The sequence below is a fragment of the Prinia subflava genome, chromosome 1 (assembly GCF_021018805.1).
Source record: "Prinia subflava isolate CZ2003 ecotype Zambia chromosome 1, Cam_Psub_1.2, whole genome shotgun sequence".
NCBI classification, from domain to species: domain Eukaryota; kingdom Metazoa; phylum Chordata; class Aves; order Passeriformes; family Cisticolidae; genus Prinia; species Prinia subflava.
Genome location: NC_086247.1, coordinates 53,276,880 through 53,296,354, shown reverse-complemented (window position 1 = coordinate 53,296,354; position 19,475 = coordinate 53,276,880). Strand labels below are relative to the sequence as shown.

The 19,475-nt window shown below is 39.3% G+C and overlaps 1 protein-coding gene across 5 annotated transcripts in view; it reads left to right on the top strand.

Annotated features, from left to right (window-relative positions):
• SPIRE1 (spire type actin nucleation factor 1) overlaps window positions 1-19,475 on the top strand; it is a 125,442-nt gene that overhangs the window by 65,944 nt on the left and 40,023 nt on the right. For all 5 annotated transcript variants that reach the window (XM_063396912.1, XM_063396905.1, XM_063396929.1 and 2 more), the window contains exon 4: window positions 11,918-12,043. In XM_063396912.1, coding sequence (XP_063252982.1) covers window positions 11,918-12,043 — 126 coding nt within the window. The remainder of the gene's footprint in view (window positions 1-11,917; window positions 12,044-19,475) is intronic.

The window sequence follows — 19,475 nt, the reverse complement described above, 5'->3', positions numbered from 1 at the left end:
ATAAAAAACTGAATATGTTTTCTAGGCAACACACATTTGGAAATAAAAATACTCAGTAAGTTAATTTTGTCCTTCTGTTTGCCCTTGTGTTTAATTTCTTATAAACCCATGTAGAAAGTGAAGGGATTCTTGTACTTTAGCTTGATGAAGAAAGCTGGGGACAATTCCCGTAAATCCCTTCAAAGTAATTTTAAAGCAGCTTTGAACGTGACAAGTCTTTAAGTGAATTATGTTGGTAGACAGGTTTCAGTAATTAAAGTGATGTAATTTGGTGTCATAAACAGTTGTCCTGATTTTTCGTTCTGGGCAGTGTAACTGGAGGTCAACATGTGGTCAGCTTTACTTTGAAAGTAACCACTGTGCTCCTTTTAAAAGGGTGATGTCAGTCCTTTTCACATTTGAGTGTGCTGGTGAGCAAAGGAGGGTGTTTATTGCAGTTTCTTGCCCTGGTAATGGTGCCTACCATGTTTGGAGCCAAGGCACTTTGCTGGGGACTTTCCAGTGAATTCTGGTTGCCAGAGTCACTTGGCCTCATGGCGTCACCTTCAGCAGGAGTGCTGAAATCTGTGAGTACCAGAAACGTTCAAAAACCAAAAAACCCTTACCTCGGAACCCTAGGAGTTGGGCTTGCTGTCCTACCTTGGAGAGAGAGCGAGGGAACATGCCTGCTCCTTCCAGGTGCTCTCCTGGTGGCCAGGGGATGGAAGGCACCCATCTGCCCTCAGCCTGGCCCTATGGTCAAGCGAGCAGGTAAAACAGGACGGGCATGTCTGTTGTGTTCAGGACACTTTGCTGCTGTGGAGGTGGAACTCTGGAGGTTTGCAATCTCCAGGCAGGTATTGCTTGTGCCTGGGTGCAGGGCAGCGAGCAATGAGGGGAGATAACCAGCAAGATAATCAGACACCCCCCACAAACCTCTCTTGTTTCACATGCCTACCACAATAAAAGGATGATTAATTTTCTTTACCACTCTGGCAGATAAAGATATCCTCTCTTTGAGGGTAATTTGGCAGCTATCTAGGCCTTTTAATGAAGGAGCTGCAAGCAGAGTGGTTTCTCGGCAGCTCCTTGCTGGTGTCATGCAGAGTCTGAGGGAACTGGTCCTCCCTTGCCTTCGCTGCCTCCCCCAGATTCCTCTTGAAGCTGTCTTTCTTCTGGGACACTGATGTGTACTTAAGGATACTGGCAAAAAGTCCTTTTAAACAGTTCTGGGCTTTTTGACAAGAGTGATGTTTTAAGTTATCTTTGCTGACAGAGCAATCTGTAAACTTTAACACTCATCATTTTTACACCAGACTCTTGGTAGCTGTGGTGGTACATCCTAAATTCAGTTCAGAGCTGTTGACTAACTCCAGTTGAGGCACTTTGCCAATGTCTTAGGTATGTCCCTTTATCCATTGCTATAAAGTTCAATACGAAGTTGATGTTAAACTGCCTTTCATCTTTCTGAAAGTATAAATATTTGAAATAGATGTATATACTTTCTTTTCTAGTTATTATACTTGGCTCTAAAGTCCTGGTTTGAAAAAATATAACTGCTTTGACTTTCAGCCTTCAAAAGTGGTTTTGTCATGAAAAATGTTGGTATGGAAAATAGTTGTCCAACAGTAACAATTGGTCTTTCAGTACCTGCAGGAGAGTGCCCTACCATGATCACCCCTTTGATAACCTTACTCTCTGTGGACTGAGGTCACTACAGTATTAATTACTTTCCAGAGATATAATTCCCTTTATATTTCTGCTTTAGAAGGCATTGATAGCCTTATCATGCAAAAGCATCTATTTCAATGGACATGTAGTAGATGCCTCTGCAAGTGCCAGGTGTTTTAAAGGCAGCTTTGAAGTTCAAGAACTGAGCTGGGAGTTCCTGCCCAACTTGTAGAGATATATCTTCCATGATGTGTAACTGAAAACAGGTAAATAATTACCTGTGATGCAGGTCCTTAGAGTACTTGGCACAAAATAGTTTAATTATTTTAAGGGCTGTGTTTGAAAACAAAGCAGTCATGCAGCACTTGACTGGAGAACTAGAAAAAATGGTTTGTCTACCTCCATTTTCTCTTTTTCCCTTCAGATAATAAGATTTTGATGAAGATGTGACTGGTAGCTGGGTTGTTGTGTGGGGGGTTTTTTATTGTTGGTTTTTTTTCTGTTTGTTTTTTTTTTCCTGAAATGTTCTCTGTTGAGGACACATCCCTTTTAGTGAGGAACATATTATTTCTCTAAGGTTCCTTCTCAGTTAAGAATGGTTAGACTTATCTGATATGGTTGAAATAACCTAAAGTTCAAAATTATTTTATGCTAATTAAAAGCAAGATAATAAGAATTGGAAGGCTTCAACTACTTTAAACTATGTATATGTTTTCCAATGCATCTTCTTCTGAGTGAGCAAGTAAATTCATTTCCAAAAGAATGCTCAGCATTTGAAAGTACAAGGAGACTTACTTGAAAATGTAACAAACGTGCTTGCAGTCAGAGATTGGCCCAGGTGCATGGGTTGGCCTACTTCTACACATGGCATATTTTGAAATAAACAAGATAACTGTTAGAAAGAACAGCCAAGTCCCAAGGAAGAAGAAGAAATGTTCTCGTATTCAGTTTATTAGCAAGAGACAATCTCTCTTGCTCTCCATCTTTGAGTTCCCATCTTGTGTTGAGGTCTGTGTTGTTAATCTCTTTTGGAAGCAAAGACTCATTGCTCTCCCCTCCAAGAAGTCATGATGTAAGCAAATGAATATATTTTAAGATTGCAGGAAAAGGTCAGCCTTTAAAATGTACTAGAATCTTCACAGTCTCCTAACTAGAACTAATGAAGTATTTCGTATATATTCCTGTGAGTTCAGGATCTAAGATTTTAAGAAAACTATCAATTACTGCAACAAATCACTGCAGCAGTTCATCCTAAATGTTCATATGGAGACCAAGATCTTTCGAGCAGATAGAGGTGCAAACAAACTAACAGAGCAGGGAAAAATATGCTGTAGCATCATATGTGATTTGGTCAGTGATGGCTTTGATCCAGATTTTTTTTATTTTCAATGTCAAAAAAGATTCCTGACCAGCCCGGTGGACTTTGCATTGACCACAGCTGCACTGACAAAATTCATAATTCCTAATATCACAAGGGAGAAAGAATATGTGTAGGCATGGACTGCAGGGCTGTGACAGTCCCAGCAGCACAACTCCAGTCCCCACAGTGCAGACTCAGCACAGTTTGGGATACATGAACTGGCCTTGAATACTTGACAGAGTGGTGCTTTCACTCCTGTTGCTGCCAATGGCAAGAAACGTGTGGAGGCAAAGTGAAGCAGCAGCGTTGTCTTTCCTTTGAGCCTCTGAGCAGTGAGGGCAGTGTAAACACCATCTGCAGTCCCTACAGGTGGTTAATCCCACCTATGTACAGGGAGTATGTCAAAGCCATTGGCTCCAGGTAATTCAATTTCTAGTAATGACCATGCTGGAGACAATTTCCAGGAATGAAGAGTGTGTAAGGAAAAGGATGAAAAAGGGCATCACCACTACAAACAGAGGGAACTGAGGAGAAAAAACTTTTAAAGTTTTGATTTATTGGATACCTATTCTGTTTGAATAAGCAAGGATATATATTTGAATCAAAATTACTTAGTCAATGTAATCAATAAATTGGGGGTTAAATAATTTTGTTTATACCTTAAGAGTGACATGTTTAACATTTATGTAAGTGATGTGCTTGATAAGACAATTGCAATGTAGATTCAGTGGCTATAAATTTTAAGAGAAAGGTGTTAAGCATACGTGCCTGGAAGAAGAAGAGAAAGAATTTTTCTGTAGGCCTTTTTCATGCAATCAGGGTTCCAAGACATGATTTCCCTGACAAAGGTACTACAAATAAGGAGTAGGCATACATGAAGGAGTAGAAAAGCTTTTCTTACACTGAGGTGTAAGTTTTCTTACACTAATTGAAAGCAAAACGAGACTGGTTACAAGTTACTTGGGAGTGAAGTTTAAAAGCTTGTTATGCTTAGTAATGCTGTCTGTTTGGTTATGTGGCTGGAAATCTGTTTTTTGGATAGGAATAAAAAAGTCATGCTTCAGGACAAAACATGAAAGCAAATGATTATTATTATTATGCCTACTGAGAGAAGTTTCAGCACTTTACATAAAAACAAACAAGCTTCCCACACACATACACTTTAAAGCTTTGTATGTGAACTCTAAACTGCTGCCAAGACAAGTGCGTGTTTTTATTTTAGTTGATATATTTTAATTGGAATTTAAGTGGCTCATGAATAAACTGCCTTACATTAATATAGACTCTCAGTTAGAATGTATACAAACATCTGAACTGTGTAATGTTGAGATTGATGGGCATTATTCAAAAGCTGAAGGATACAGCCTCTCTTCTGCAGTACTCTCCCCTTCCTTTTATATGTGTGTCCGTGTGATTTGGTTTCTGATTTGAGGGTCATTCCACAACATTTTATGGTATATTTTGATAAAGTTGTTTTCTCACTTAAACTCTTTGCAAACTTCACTATTTTCTACTGTATTTGCTGAGATACTCTGTTTTTTTCCAAGCAGCAGCCTGGGTGTAATCGCTGCTTTATCTGCTTGTGTGGGGTCTTGGGGAGAGGGGAAGAAAGAAGGGCTTCCATCCTGCCCTCATTCTCTGCTGCCTGTGCCAAGCATCCTGGTACAAATCCAACTCTCCTCTTTTCTCCTGAACAGAAGCAGTAATTCAGCAGTAGTAACAGGCACCCTCCAGCCCTAAGGAGGGCTGAGCAACACGGCAGACAAACATACAAAATGGCATTACAGGGGTGCAGCTCTTTGCTAGCAGTTGTTCAGGTCCAAGTTGTTTAATAATGTGAAGGGTGGTTCCACAGCTTAATGGGCTGTTAGTTAAATAACTACAGGTAGCCTTGTGAATATGCACAGCCACTCCCCTTCTCCTTTAATTATCCAGTTTTATCGTGTTTTCCCATCTACGCCTCTCCTCTGCTTTTGAAGCTGGTTTTCTTACCCAGATGCCTCCGTCTCATCCTTCACCCTGCTGCTCTGGCACGAAATGCAGATGTGTGAGTGGTACAGATGGGAGCTGCCCAGTGAGCTGTTGTCTACTTGGGAAGCAGAGAGCTTTAGAAAGCAGTTGTTGCTGACAGGCTACCTAGTGGTTTTGCTAAGTGTTGCAGGGATTGACATTTCATGTTAAAAAATGGGAAAAAGATAAATGGTAGGTTTTCTCCCTTGCCCATGAATGATCCCATTGATGTTCCACTGAATAGTCAAAGAAGGAGAGCTAGCAAATTCAGATTACTGCATATTTATATTATTAATTCCTCCATTATTCTCTAAGAAACAACGGAGCACAGTTTCTCTGAAACTAAGAGAGAATGCAGAATTGGTTTTCACTTAATTGGCTCTTTTGAAACAAGTCTCTTTGAGAAGCAGGATGTTGTTAGACCAGTGTGTAAAGACAGTGTAACAACACACCTAATGCACAATCCAGAAACAGCTGTAGGCAGGGGGCTGTATTTGAGGGGTAAAAAATACCCTCATAACTTTCAAGTAGAAATGAGAATTTATACAAATGCAGCTTTGTCAGGAAATCTGCACTAACACATAAAATTAGTCAGTCATTGAAAACTTAATATCAAAATGTCCAGTGGAAATGATCATTGTCTCAAAAAACATAGGTTGGCTTTCATTTAAAGTCTCTTGATAGTTAAAGTCTTCATTCTTAGAACCTTATAAAGAGTGAGAATAGGGTTCACTGAGCCTGAAAAATACAGGATTTGGCTTAAAAAATGAGATGTAGTCAGTAATGTATAGTGGAGTTTGCTTTCCTTTTCCTAACATCAATGTAAGCTTTAAGTACTTTCAAAAGTGTTTGTAATTAGGTTAAATATTTGTAAGACTCATTTACCTAAAGATGGTATCATATAAATGTTACAGATTACAAACTATCTTCCCCTTTAATTGTCTGTTGTTGGGTAAGGTTCAAGTTTATATGAGACAGTTCAGTGAGGTGTTAGTCTTGCAATTGCTATCTGTTGAAATTTTATCAAGATTCTCATCACTGCTTAAATTCAGTCTAATAGCATGCAAAAGTATTTAAGACTCTTTACATAGTTGTGTAGCATTAAGATTTTAAGAAAGAAAAGGAGTCATGGTGTTTAGCACCTCAATGTAATTGGTACCTGAAGGAAGTTCAGTGTCAGGACGGATACTCTGTTTAGGAGAGAATAGTGGAAGGGAGTCCTTACCTGTGTGCCAGTCTCATCCTCAACATTTTGAATCCTTGTGTTTTGCTTTGTGTTTCTAAAACAAGGACAGCATACAAAACCTCAACATTTCCCAGCACAGTCTACCCCCATGATGAGCATCTTTCAGTTTCACTTCCAGGCTGACTTGAGTTTTGACTCAGGAGGGCATTTGTGAACATTTGTTAGTCCATTCCTATCTGACATTTCAGCATTATGTATCACTTGCTGAAAGACTTTAATCCTTAGACTTTGCAAAGCAGAGGGTAGTTAGTGATGATGATGACAATTATCTGATCCAGACGGGTGGACATTTCTTTAAACATCAAGATCCTATGCAAAGCAGTGTTTTCAATCCTTGCATCATCCAATTTCCATTTGCAGTTTTGGCTTTAATTTCAGCTGCTACCTTGTTGTGTCCTTTTCACAGTCCTGAAAGAGAGAACCAACCAAGGCCACCATTTCTTCAAATTACACCCGTTGTTGCTAAATGCAATAGATTTGCTGCTGCATTTGCAGATTCATACTAGAAAGGAAAATCAGTAAAGAAAGACTGTATTTATTAAATCATTTTATGGGGAGGATCACTTAAAGCATTAAATTTGGAAATTGTGAAAGCAGAGACCTGTGTAGTACTTCCCTTGTCCACCCTAAAACGATCAAAAACCAAATACCAGCACAAGGAAGGCCTTGCCAGAGTGCTGGAGAACACTTAAATACTGAGGTAGATGTGCTTGGTACTAGCAATTTGCTTCAGTTTGCACAAATTGAATACCTTTTCCTTGAGGCGTGCAAAACAACAAGGAGCTCACACGTCAAGCAATTGGACATTCCATGGCACTTGCAAAAGATAATTTAAAATATCAATTTAAAAGTTACCAAACTTTTGCAGGTGAAGAGTAACTTTCTGGGAATACTTTCTGTATTTTCTGTTAATTTGTTTTGTGGATTACTAGCTAACTCTGTTCCCATCCCTTTTGTCTCACTGCAGCCTTTCCCTGGTAGTATTCCCTTAGTATCCTTATCAGAGGGATCCGGCAGTCCTTGGGCCAGTGCAGTTTTAAGTAGCAGAGCCAGGGGCAAATCGCTGCCTGGAATGTTTGAGAGAGCAGCTCTGAAGTGCTGGGAAGCAGGTGAGATGGCTCCAGGGGTTGTGAAAGCCACCTCAAAACTTGTACTGTGCCTTAGTTGTGGGTACTATGCACAGGACTGGTCCTAGCAGGCAGAAGCATCTTACAAACTCATGACAAAGCACTTGTTCCTATGAACAGCCCATCCCTCAATGTTATTCTGGATAATAAAGCAAAGCAAAGGCTTGGTTGAGTTTTACAAATATGCAGGTACCATCTTAGCAAGATTTCTCTGGTAAGGCATGTGGCTCCCTGAAGTTCATATTCATATGAAGAAGGATATATATGAAAACAAAAGCCTAATCATAAGCTCTAGTTTATCATCATGGACATAAAATCTTTCAGAAAATAACCTTGACTCGAAAAGGCATCTCAAGCTGAGTTTTATTTTGTGAACATGTTGCAGTACCATACCGCAAAGGATGAGGCAAACACCTAGTACACTTGCATGTTCAGTGATCTGTTGGTTAAACTAATTTCTTCTTGTTGCTTAAGAAAAAGTACATCTTTTAAGTCTTTGTTAATACTCCAAGGCTTTCAAAACACTTAACAAGCCTGGCATTTGCAGGCTGGTAATATGTTTTGCATAATATCAATGGCCTGTCTTTGTGGCCCATGGGAAAAAGAAATCCTTTTCTTCTTTGTGGTGCATTCATACAGGCCCTCTGCCCAAGATAATTACAAGTGGAAACACTTTTTGTCTTCTGAAATCTTAATTCCAGCAGCCCAGGTGTTTTGATGAAGCTTCCAGTATATTTGTAGCCAAAACAGTTTTGCAAAACTTAGCGTTTAGTGGGGGATTCAGCTGTATTTTTTGTAACTTTATGGAGGCCTTGCTGGAATATATTCAAAGAAATGCAAGAAATGCTGTTTGATCTCTTCAGATGGTTAAACTGGGATTCCTGTTAGCACTGCTTTGGCTTGGTGCACTCTGTTTCCTAGTCAACTGAGGATGAAGTTGGAGGAGCTGGCAGGGCTATGATATTTACATAATGCCTTTTTTTCCTGTGAACCCTGAATGTGGATGGAAACAGCCTCTAATCTTCTTAGTGATCTAAGCAAAGATTGAATGCTTTGGGTCAAGCTGGGCTCAGTCAGGAAAAAAAATCAGAAATCCCAGCTCTTCACAATGATTGCAAATAGAAATATTTACAGACTGAGCTAGTTAATGTTTCAGGAGTTGATAATATTTTTATTATTTCACCACTTTGCAAAGACCACATAATCTGTTTTGAGCCATACTTTTTGAGACTTCTTGGAAGCAGAACAAACAGCCCTTGTATTAAGCTCTGGGCACTGTTCATTCCCCTTAGGGTAGTTTTAAGTTGTATCATGAGGGATGAAAAGGCAAGTGTCAGAATAAGCATATTACCTCAAAATGACTGGAAAAGACTGCATATGTGATCTTAATCTTTCTTGCACCACTACCACTATGACATGGTAAGAGGAGGAGTTTATTTGATGACTGTCCTTTCATATCTCAGTTATTAAAACATACTGATTGGGATTTTTGTTGTGTGTTACAGTAATGTAGCTTTTCAAACACTATGACCATAAACGTAAAGATTTCAAATTTTTTAAAGTGGATAAATATCCTGAACTCAGGCTAGAAGTGGCATTTCATACTTGATTTGCCTTCTCTGCCTAGATTTTGTGATGTTTTTTCATGCAGAAGCTACAGCTTGTCAGGAGTTCTGAACCAATGTGCAAGTACAATACATTACAATGAAGGGGGGAAAATCAGCCTCCCCTATTTACATTTTCCTTTTTCTTCAGACTTTCTTTCCCTAATCAAAAAAAGTTCATGTTGAGTTGTTTGACTTAATATTACCACAAAGGGTTTTCTTATGTAATGCATCTTCATGTAATATAAGATCACTCAGAGACTGATTTCACAGAACATGAAAATTACTGGGAGCTGCTGTCCTCTTTTAATACCTGCAGCCCAATGTTTGCAAGGCAAATGGTCAGGTTTTATGTGATTGCTTTTGTAATTTAAGTTCAGCAGCAGGCTTTTCTTTTTTTGCTTTACTTTGTGTTCAGTAATAGAATCAATATTACAACCATTCTCTGCTTGAACTTGTCACCACTGCATTTCATTAACTTTCTCAATATTTCATGTAAATTGTTTCTAATTAATATGCCTCTGAATAAAGAAAAAAAAAGGATTCTTAAAAATGTGTGTGCAGTCTGTATAATAATAAAATTTTATTCTCAGCTATGGAGACATACAATTTTATGACCTTTCTCAAAACTGCTGTTGCTATTATTTTTGTTCTTGTAAGTAGTGTATTTTAGAATGAAACCCTTTTATCTGGACTATAATTAATAACCAGAAAATGAAAACATAGTAAGGCAAGTAAGGACATGATTCATTATTGAGAAAAAAAGAATACAACCATACTCAGAACTGGTCTAATGATCGAATATTTTCCTAAAGGGAAATGTTTAGAAGATTCTGTCTTTTTCATATATGTTATCATTATTGCTCACATTAGGGGTGCATCTGTTTTGGGTTTTCTCCCTTTATCTGCAAAGGAGATGATCCAATTTATTAAAAAGGAAAAATAAAAAAAGAAAATGAGAAAAAAAGGAGGAAAAACAGGGAAAAAAACCCCAGGAGGATGGGGAGAAAAAGGGAGACAATGTCAACTATGTCCTTGTGATTTTCCTGAAATCACAGGAAGAGTGTAAGAAAATTTTGGCCATCCACTGTAAAACAGCATAAAATTTGAAGTGTAGGGATCAAGGGCAATTTCATGAACATGGCTGCCTTGCATTTCCTACTTGGAAGGAAAACATATAGGAAGGAATAAAAATATACATAGACATGTATATAAACTTTCTGTATGTATATTCTTTTTTACAGCTAAAAGGAGCTAAGTACATACGGGTACATAATCAGAACAGGATATTGCAGGAGTCCAAATTGTTCTTGTGAAGGTTTATGAAAGGAGTTGACCAAATCTGATCACTGAGCTCTGTATTGTTATTCTAATGGTAAGAAATAAAAGCTAACAAGGGGCCTGTGGCCTCAGAGAGCAACTTGTCAATGAGATGGAGGCAGTCTAAATCTGACTGTACCCAAACACAATTGTTCAGCCCTTCCTCCCTTTTCCCACCCCGGCAGCATGTTCTCCCTGCTCCTTTTTGCCTTCACATCTGTGAGTGTGTCCATGCCATGAAGAGTAATTGTCTCCTGCTCCACTTCCTTCACATTGTTAATTTTTGTCTGGGTGAGTAATCGTCTCTGAGTTAGGGCATGAACTCCCGTGCCAGCATAAGGGTATCCGTGGATTCCTCCAGCTGGAGGCCACAGGACCACACCTTTTAGTAGCAGTATGGATTTAAATCAAATGGAAAGCAATATGGAAAAGCAGCCTGAGCTTTACATGCATCGTGGCCCTTGCAACCACAGTGTTCACTGGAATAACAGGAGAGATTTAGACAAGTGTGCCACTAGGCTAATTAAGGGCTCTTCTGCTTAAGAGGCTTTTGTCTCAAGCTTTAGTTCTGGAGATCTGAATGTAGCCATATATGTAAAAAGTAGTCACTATACAACCACAGAAACAAGACTAATTTTAAGGTCTTGATTAAGATTTTGTTTTATTTTTACATATATACCAGTATGATACATGATATGGATACTCAAGTTTCAGCTTTGGCATTTTTTTCATTTAAAAGTGTTTAGGAAACAAATTACAGATGTTCTTTTATTCTGTCTTCAGCTGATATTTCCATGAACATGATATGTTCTTGAAGCTGGATGTCACTCAAACCATTCAGGCTCTCAGTGTGAAATGTAAAGGCTGATTTCAGTGAAACTTCTCTTGTTGGAAATGGGTGCTACATGTTTTACTCTAAAAGCAATGGTGGACTGACTGTTCATCAGTACTTGTGAATAATTATTAGTGGTTTGAATAGGCTTTCAGCATTTCATGAGTTTACCGTATATGAAACACCTGTAGGGTTCCTTTGCATTAGCTATGCCTGTGTTCGGAAAGGTTCATGAATGTCTGAGGTAAAACAATAAGCCTGTGCTTCCATAGGTCTTGCTGATTTTCAAAATCTTTGTGCTGCTTGAAATGAATCTGATCAGAGTTTCAGCTTGATGATTACACTGTACTTTTTTCCTTGCTTCACCTTCCATCCTTTTATAAACTGGTACACATACAGTTCTCTTCCACATTCATAGGAATACTTAACACTTACTGTTAAAGCTGGTTTGAATGAAGTATGTTTTCCCAAAACTTGATACTGCAAGATGGCTTGTTTTCACAGTTATGACAGTTTTGTTGAATTATGTTGTCCTCTCCCCCTTTTTTTTTGTTATGAAAAGGCAGTGTCTTGGTTTTCTAGAATATGGTCTACCAGTCCCCTGACCATTCCTGTGTACACCCCAATTCCTGACTAAACTTAAATGTCTCATGGATGCTTGTGCCCTTGCTATTCGATTGCATTCACTTTCATGTTATTTCATGCTCTGTAGCATTAATGAAAACAGTGGGGCATTGTTTTGATCCTGTTACTTATTTTTCTCTCTAGCTGTGTGCTGCCCACCTGCCAACCCGATCAGAGGCGCCCAACCACTATCAAGCAGTGTGTCGGGCTCTGTTTGCTGAAACAATGGAGCTCTACACTTTCCTGGCCAAAATTAAAAGTGCAAAAGAGGTAAGCAGTCTGAGAAGGTTTTCTGCTTTTGAGCTCATCGTTGTGTGGATTTCATCACCAAAAACGCTTCTATACCCAACCAGTAGGGAATGTCGGATGCTAGAGATCATCTGTAGTTTTCAGGTAGTACACTTCTTCAGCTGAGGGTTTTGTTTTTGGGTTTTTTTGGCCTGTAACCATTTACATTCCTCAGAATTTGTTATTAATTGTGACTGGTCTATTTGGGAGTAAAACAGAATTTTCTTGGAGGGTAACACATTGCATACATGTACTCATTCCTGTGTGCATGTATGCAGTATATTTGAGTCTAAAATCTCCTCTGGTGTTTTGGAGATGTTGTGAAGTGTCAGAGCTTTGCCTGTTTTTCTCAGCTCCTTCCCATGAGGGAATTCCCTTTGCTGAGAATCATCTGAGATTCTTCTTGCTCGTATTTTGTCCCCAGTCAGCAGCTTCTCTTAGTTTTCCTGTAGGATTGGGGTTTTTTTCTGTCACACTGGTTTCACAGCAGAGCCAACTTTAAAAATAGAAAAATGTTCCCCTTCAGGTCACAATGCTTATTTTCACTGCCTGTTTGGCTGTTCTTGTTGGCTGAAATGCCATCCTGTGAACCATTGCAATTAACGGGTCTGGCTGAAGAGTGATTTTAAGGATGATATTTACTGCAGATAGTTTCAGTGATCTGGCCTGCCGAGTGGCCTCGTGAACAGTTGTATTAAAACAGTCTGGGTACTGGTAACACTGGAAAACTGGTGGGTGAGGGAAGGGCAGGAAGGAAAATTCATTTCTCAAAGCTCATTTCTTCACCAAAGAAAACTTGTCAAGTAGCAACAATTTCATAATTTTTTTTTTCATAATAAATCCCTGAAGGATTTTCTTTTCTTTTGTAAGTCAAGATCTACAGTACCTTTGAAAAGCAGGATAAGATTTTACAGGCTGACCTAAAAAATTTTGCTCCTGAAAGAGACAGAGCTGTTCCACCCACACACATGTACTCCTACTGTTTTCCTTCTTCTGGTTCTAGGGAACAAATGAAATAAATATCAAGCAAAAAATAAAGGAGTTACTCCTTGTCAGGTTTATGAGCTGAATTAGCTCATTAAAGAGTCAGATGAACCTCAGAGCAGCACAAGAGAGCTTTTATCATGCTGATGGTGGAGGATGCAAACCAGAGATATAAAGGGCTGCTGCTCTTTCCTGCCTGAGTGAGATGCATCAGCCAAGAGGGAGAATCCTTCTGAGATGTTTTTCTGCTGCACAGAGTCACATTTCTTCTCCACTTCCTCTGCAGTCCTGTTCAGACTGAAAGCAATTTTTAAACTGAAGCAGTTTTATTCAAGGATAATTTTGACAATGTCAGCATGGCTAAAGAGCCACTTGTTTTCTGAGTGCCTCTGTTATGGGACATCTGCATCCAATGCCTCTGATACAGGGAGCAGTCAGGATACAAGATCTCCTTGCTGAAGCTGTCTCCCAAACCTTGACATCATTAATTTCACATCTTGGCTTTTAACTCCTGGATATATTAACTGAGGCTCCTGTGCTGGAAACACCTCACTCAACAGCTGTTGCAAAGTCCATGCTGAGGCTCAAAAATAACATCCTTCAGAGTTCTTCTTTCTGCTCACAGAGGAATTATCTTTCCAATAATTCTCAAAGTCCTTGGCCACAGTGAGCAGTAATAGGGCATCTTTGTTGTCAATGTCAAAATAAAATATTGTTGGCTATAGCCATTTAAAATTATGTCTTAACAATAATATTTTTAAAATTATTTTAAAAAATAATTTGGAAATGGAAAGGCATTTTGAATTTGGTAATTATTTAATCACCTTATCACTGGGCATAAGAACCCGACAACATCTGATCACACCATAGAGAATACTATGAGTTAATCCCAAATGAAAGAAACCATTTGCCTCTCACAGACTATTAGGCATTGATTCAAAGCACATTTAGGTCAAAGGAAGTAATCCTTTGGATGGAATTTTGGCCCTACAGAATCAGTAAGACTTCTATTGCTGCAGCTAACCAGGGCCAGCATTTTGACCTCTTGATTTCATTTTACTCTGGATCAGTCCCTCAGTAGACATGTAAGAAATTACCAAGAAAATTATCTTGGAAGCAGCTTTTGGAATCTGAATACTTTGGATTTATGATATGCTTGGTCCTTGGTCATAGTTTTTATCTAACTATAGATTTGGAGACATTTAATTTTGAAAATAATATAGTGTACAAAATAAAAAATAGGTCTGAAGAAAATACGAGATAGAATGCTGTAAATCTTGTTGCACCATTTTAAAATGACCTTTATAGTTTGTACTTGAGGCAAGCAGGGATCATATAATCGTGTTAGGTTTGTGCCAGTAAAAGCTGTGCTATTGTTTTCATGCTCTTCTGTCTTGCAAATACATAGCAAAATCTTAAGTCGTGAGGAGTACAGTTAAATAATCTTCTAGTAAATTCCTTTTTTCTTTTCCTTTTGTTGTTGTCATATAAGAAGTGGGTATAAAGGAGATAAACACTAAATACTTCAGTAAGGAAATTTTGTTGTCATGGATTTGTGGTGATTGTATTGGCAGAGAACTGGGGGAAAATAACCAAGCTACATAAATCAGGTCCAATTTAAAAAATTATATTTGTAATATTGTGGGTTTGACACTAAAGATGCCAGGAATTTTAAATTGTTAGCTTGTTTCAAAAAATTACAGCCTAATTTGGAGATCTTCCTTTAGATTCCCTCAGACCTAGATGTAGTTGTGTATCTGAGATCAGAATGAAATTTAAAGCAGCAAAAGGGGGAAGGAATTCTCTGAAATTATTTAAAGTAACTTTCCTGTGGATAAAAATTATTTTAAAATTACTTAGATTCCTTCTAGAGCCACTGAGTGGCATCTGGGTATCTGTTTCCCAGGTGTATGAGGTTCATATTTTTTGGTCAGTAAATGCTGAAATAGGCAGCTTCACTGTAGTGGAAGAGGGAGAATTTTTATCTCTGAAAATTCACTTTCTTGGAGTGAACCAAATCTGACCTATATTCTGCTGCAGCCTAGAACAGGTTTAGATGGGAAATAAACCATGAAAGAGTCAGGGGAAAAAAATACTGCTGTGATGCTGTTTTCAATTTGGCCCTATAAAAACTTAGCAGGACTTTGAAAGCCCAGGATTTCAAGAGGGATAGATTGGTAGGTAGGAGGGACAGGTCTATGGGTTGTAATATGTTTTAATACTAGTATAGATACTGAGGAGCCACGTGTTCCCCAGTCATCATCTGTCATAAAACACGTAGAGCACAGATCCACAAAGGGCTGTACTGGCATGAATTTGGGTGAGTGTATTAATCAGAAATGATGAAGCCATGAGTGAGCTGTTCAGATCATCTCAATGGATGTCAAACAGAATGTTTAAGACACTTTGTCACATAATTGATGCCATATGATTATTTCCAGTCTATTTCCCTGCCTATGAAAGGTCAGCAGTAAAGTTGACTTGCAGACAGGGAGATGTTACTTCCATTCTTCCATTCCAAAAGTGTGAAATGTTTCATGTAGTGGTTGCACAGGATGGACAGAGTTGAGAAAGATGTGATAGCACTGTTGCAGTAGTTTAAAAAAGTAAACAACTAAAAATTTTCTTTTTGCAAGGTGTAATATTTTAGCAAGTTCACGGGGGTGTTTTCCAGCTTGCTGGCAGCACCTGCATGTAGCTCAGGGTCTGTGAAAGGTGCCCTTGCTGCAGACCCACCCTGGGTACCATCTGCTGCTATCCAGGAGTGGTCTGATGGGCCAAGACTCCTAATTCTTGTAACCTGCTGTTTAAGCTTCTACAGCTGATGACAAAGATGGAGTACAGCTTGTTTTTCATGTCAAGAAGTGAGCTTTCAAAGCTGCTTTAAGAAAATTCCACCGAAAGGGATTCTTGTCTTTTTTTTTTTTTTTTTTTTTTTTTTTTTTTTTTTTTTTTTTTGTGGGGGAAAATGGTTCACAAGGTGAAGAAAATGCACACAATATATGGCAGGGGGCAAGGTAGTTTAAATACCTGCTGAAAATTGACCCATGTAAAAGAAAAGATTTCTCTTTTCAGGATCATCCAAAAGTCATTGACATAACCTTTGGTGGTACCTGGCCATAGACAGAACTGTAGGCACAAATAAGTGATGTTCATGAGATAAAACAATTGTTCCTGCTGTGAAGTATCTGAAAAGGTCACACACATTGCTCAGAAACGGCATCGAGTGTGACTGAGAGAGATGGAGAGACTATGTGAGCAAAGGAATGCAAAATTGGTGCTCTGGATGAGACAGGGGATTCACCAGGGCTGTATCCACATTGTGAACCTGCATTTTTGAGGGGATGTCTGCCCTAGTCCTCCTCTGGCTTCCTGTTACTGCCCAGTCTTGCCTTCTCCTGGAGTTAATGTTCCACGTGCACTTCATGGCTGAGCGAGCCAGCAATGTGCCCTTGCTGCAAGGAACGCCAGTGGTGTCCCGGGCTGCATTAGGAGAAATGTTGCCAGCAGGTTGAGGGAGGTGATCCTTTGCCTCTGCTCAGCACTGCTGAGGCCACAGCTGGAGTGCTGGGTCCAGTTCTGGGCTCCCCAGTACAGGAGAGACATTGACATGATGGAGGGAGGCCAGGGAAGGGCCACAGAGATAATGAAGAACTGAAACAGCTCTCCTTTGAGGAAAGGCAGAGACCCAACCAAGCCTGTTCCAGTCTGGAAATGAGAAGGCTCTGGGGGATCTCATCAATGTCTCTAAATACCTGAGGGGAGAGTGCAAAGTGAACAGCATCAGGCTCTTTTCAGTGGTGCCCAGTGACAGAATGGGAGGCGTTGGACACAAGCCAAAATGCAGGAGGTTCCTCTGAACGGCCAGAAATACTGTTTTTACTGTGAGGATGACTCAGCACTGACAAAGGTTTTCTGGGGAGGCTGTGGATTCCATGTCCTTGGAGATATTCAAAAGGTGCCTGGACATGATGCTGGACAACTGGCTCTGGCTCTGGCTGGCCCTGCTTTAGCAAGAGGGTGGGACCAGCTGTCTCCCAGAGATCTCTTCCACTCTCAAACACTTTATGACTCTGTGGGTGGTACCAAGAAGGGTGATGCTGGCCTGTGGGATGTAGACCTGTGGGTTATAAACTCCTCAGCTGGCACAGGTGGTGCTAAAAAACACCATGTGTTGCTGGCCAGAATATGAGATAAGGGTCCAGTAGGCAGCTCTCTTGCAGAAGGTTTGACTTATATCTCAAAAGATTTTAGAGATTGAAGTACACCCTAGAGCATCAAAATTAATATTCCTTCCAAAACTAATTAAGACTTTGTATATTTTTATAATTGCCTACATCTCTAATTGCAGTGAAAATCTATGCTCATCAAAAACTCATCCATAATTTCATTATCCACAATGTGCCTTGTAATTAGGCTTTTGATAGAACATAGAGAAAGCTCCCAATCTGTGATCTTTATACTGTTCTTTTAAAACATGTTGCTTTTCATTTCTGTCCTTTCTGATGTAAAAACAGAATTCTTTCAGTCTGCCTGGATATACTTCTGTATGATCTGTATGAAATGTAAACATACAAATTCTGATTAAGTACATGCGTAGAAATGAAATTGTTCCTTTCTTTTTTTCCTAGTTTCATGCTGTACAAAGACTCAGTTGGCAAAGAGCTAATGAAAAAAGTCAGGTGGCTATACTGCTGTATTATGTGTACAAAATATGATAATGGAGGTAGTTAATAGGTACCTAAACAATGTTAATGGCTAACTTATTTTGGAAATAGAGTCATTAGCCCAGTTACTCTCAAAAGTCTTGTGACTGTAAAAGTTGTCAAATACTCTGCTGCTTGGATTTTCAGTGAGCACAGCTGGAGAAATGAATTAATTCACAAACTTTTCAGCTCATAACTTCACTTTTGCCTACACTTTCAAGTCTCCAGTGACTCCACTTTTACAGCTGTGTTGTTGTCAGGCTTGCAGCTCCATCGTGATCAGTTTGATCCCTTAACTTAGGACCTTTAATAAGGGAAAATGCTGCTGGTTTGTGTTGGGCAGGGAAGAGTTTGGTTTTATTTTCTTAAGTGGTGCAGAGACTCACTCAACCAGTGTCACATGCCCTTGGTTTGGGTTTTTTGTCTCTTACACAGTCATGTTGAACAGCATGGTGACTGTTTCCCTCTCTAGAGCTGAGCATCAGCCCATACCTCTGTACATGAAAAACTTTGTCTGCTGTCAGCTTGAGGTTTTCAGGAACTGGTTTAACTGATCCTATTCCCAGTTTGAATTAAATGGGTTTGGGGTCTTTTCGAAGACCTAGAGTAGTGCTGCTGCCTAAGCCCTTGGAATGTAAACCCATGTTGAATAGCTGAAGGTGCATAAACGGTTTTCCTGTATGTACATGCTGTGTATTTTTAAATTGAGCCTAGATGTGCAAGAATGTTTTCACAGATAGCAGTGTAAGAATCAATTTAATCAGTGCACAAGTGCCTCCTAATTAGGAGTATAAACTGAGAACTACAGTAGACTGTGTTCTGCAGTTGGTGAAAGGTGAAGTCCAGGTCTGGATTCCCTAGAATACCACATTCATTAAAGCATTGTGTTTTAGAAAGCATTTTATGGAAGGGAGTCTTTGCCACTGTGCTGACAAGAGTCTTATATAAACTCCCATCTGTCACTGAGCACAGAAGAGCACATCTCAAAAGTGGGCCACGCAGCAGCAGCAAACCAAGTGCCTGCTTTTAATAGTACAGCAAGAGGTTTGAAGACATTTGGTATTTTTATTACTAGCTTTTGTCACAAAATGCAGTCTTCTAAAAAAATGGCCAAATGCTGTAAAGGTTTTTAAAAAAAGCTAAAGCTCTTGAAACAGTAATTTCCTACACATCTAGCTCTTACTGCCTGAATGAATGCCCAGGCTATAATAGATGAATTGGGTCTGTGGTATGGGTCTGAGGTTCTGGGATCATTTAGAAAAACCCTTTTAAGATTTTTCTGCTTCCTGAAATGGAAATCCATTTAGGCCATGTATTTATTATACTGTAATAGCTTTTCTTAAGCCATTGTCCCAAGGGTAAGTGCAAGTGGCTACAGCAGCAGCAGCTGAGGTTACTTGCAGGTTTTGGAGCACAGTTGAATTCTGACAAAGGGTCTATTGTATTTTAAATGTGTTGGTTTCTATAATTTACGGTTGAAACAGAGCAGAAACCTGATGTTGGCTGGAGATGCTGGAGGGAAACCCTAATGTTCCATTTAGTCTACAAGTTTAAACGTAATCATTTGTCACAGTGAATTTATTACTTCCCAAGCAACACCTGACAGGTGTAGAAGAGCTAAAGAAGCCTTCTTAAACACTTCCTGCAAGCACAAAGTGCTTGCTGGTTTCTTCCAAAGCTTTGCTAGTTCTATAATGATGGAAATTCCTTTATCTTCTACTCTT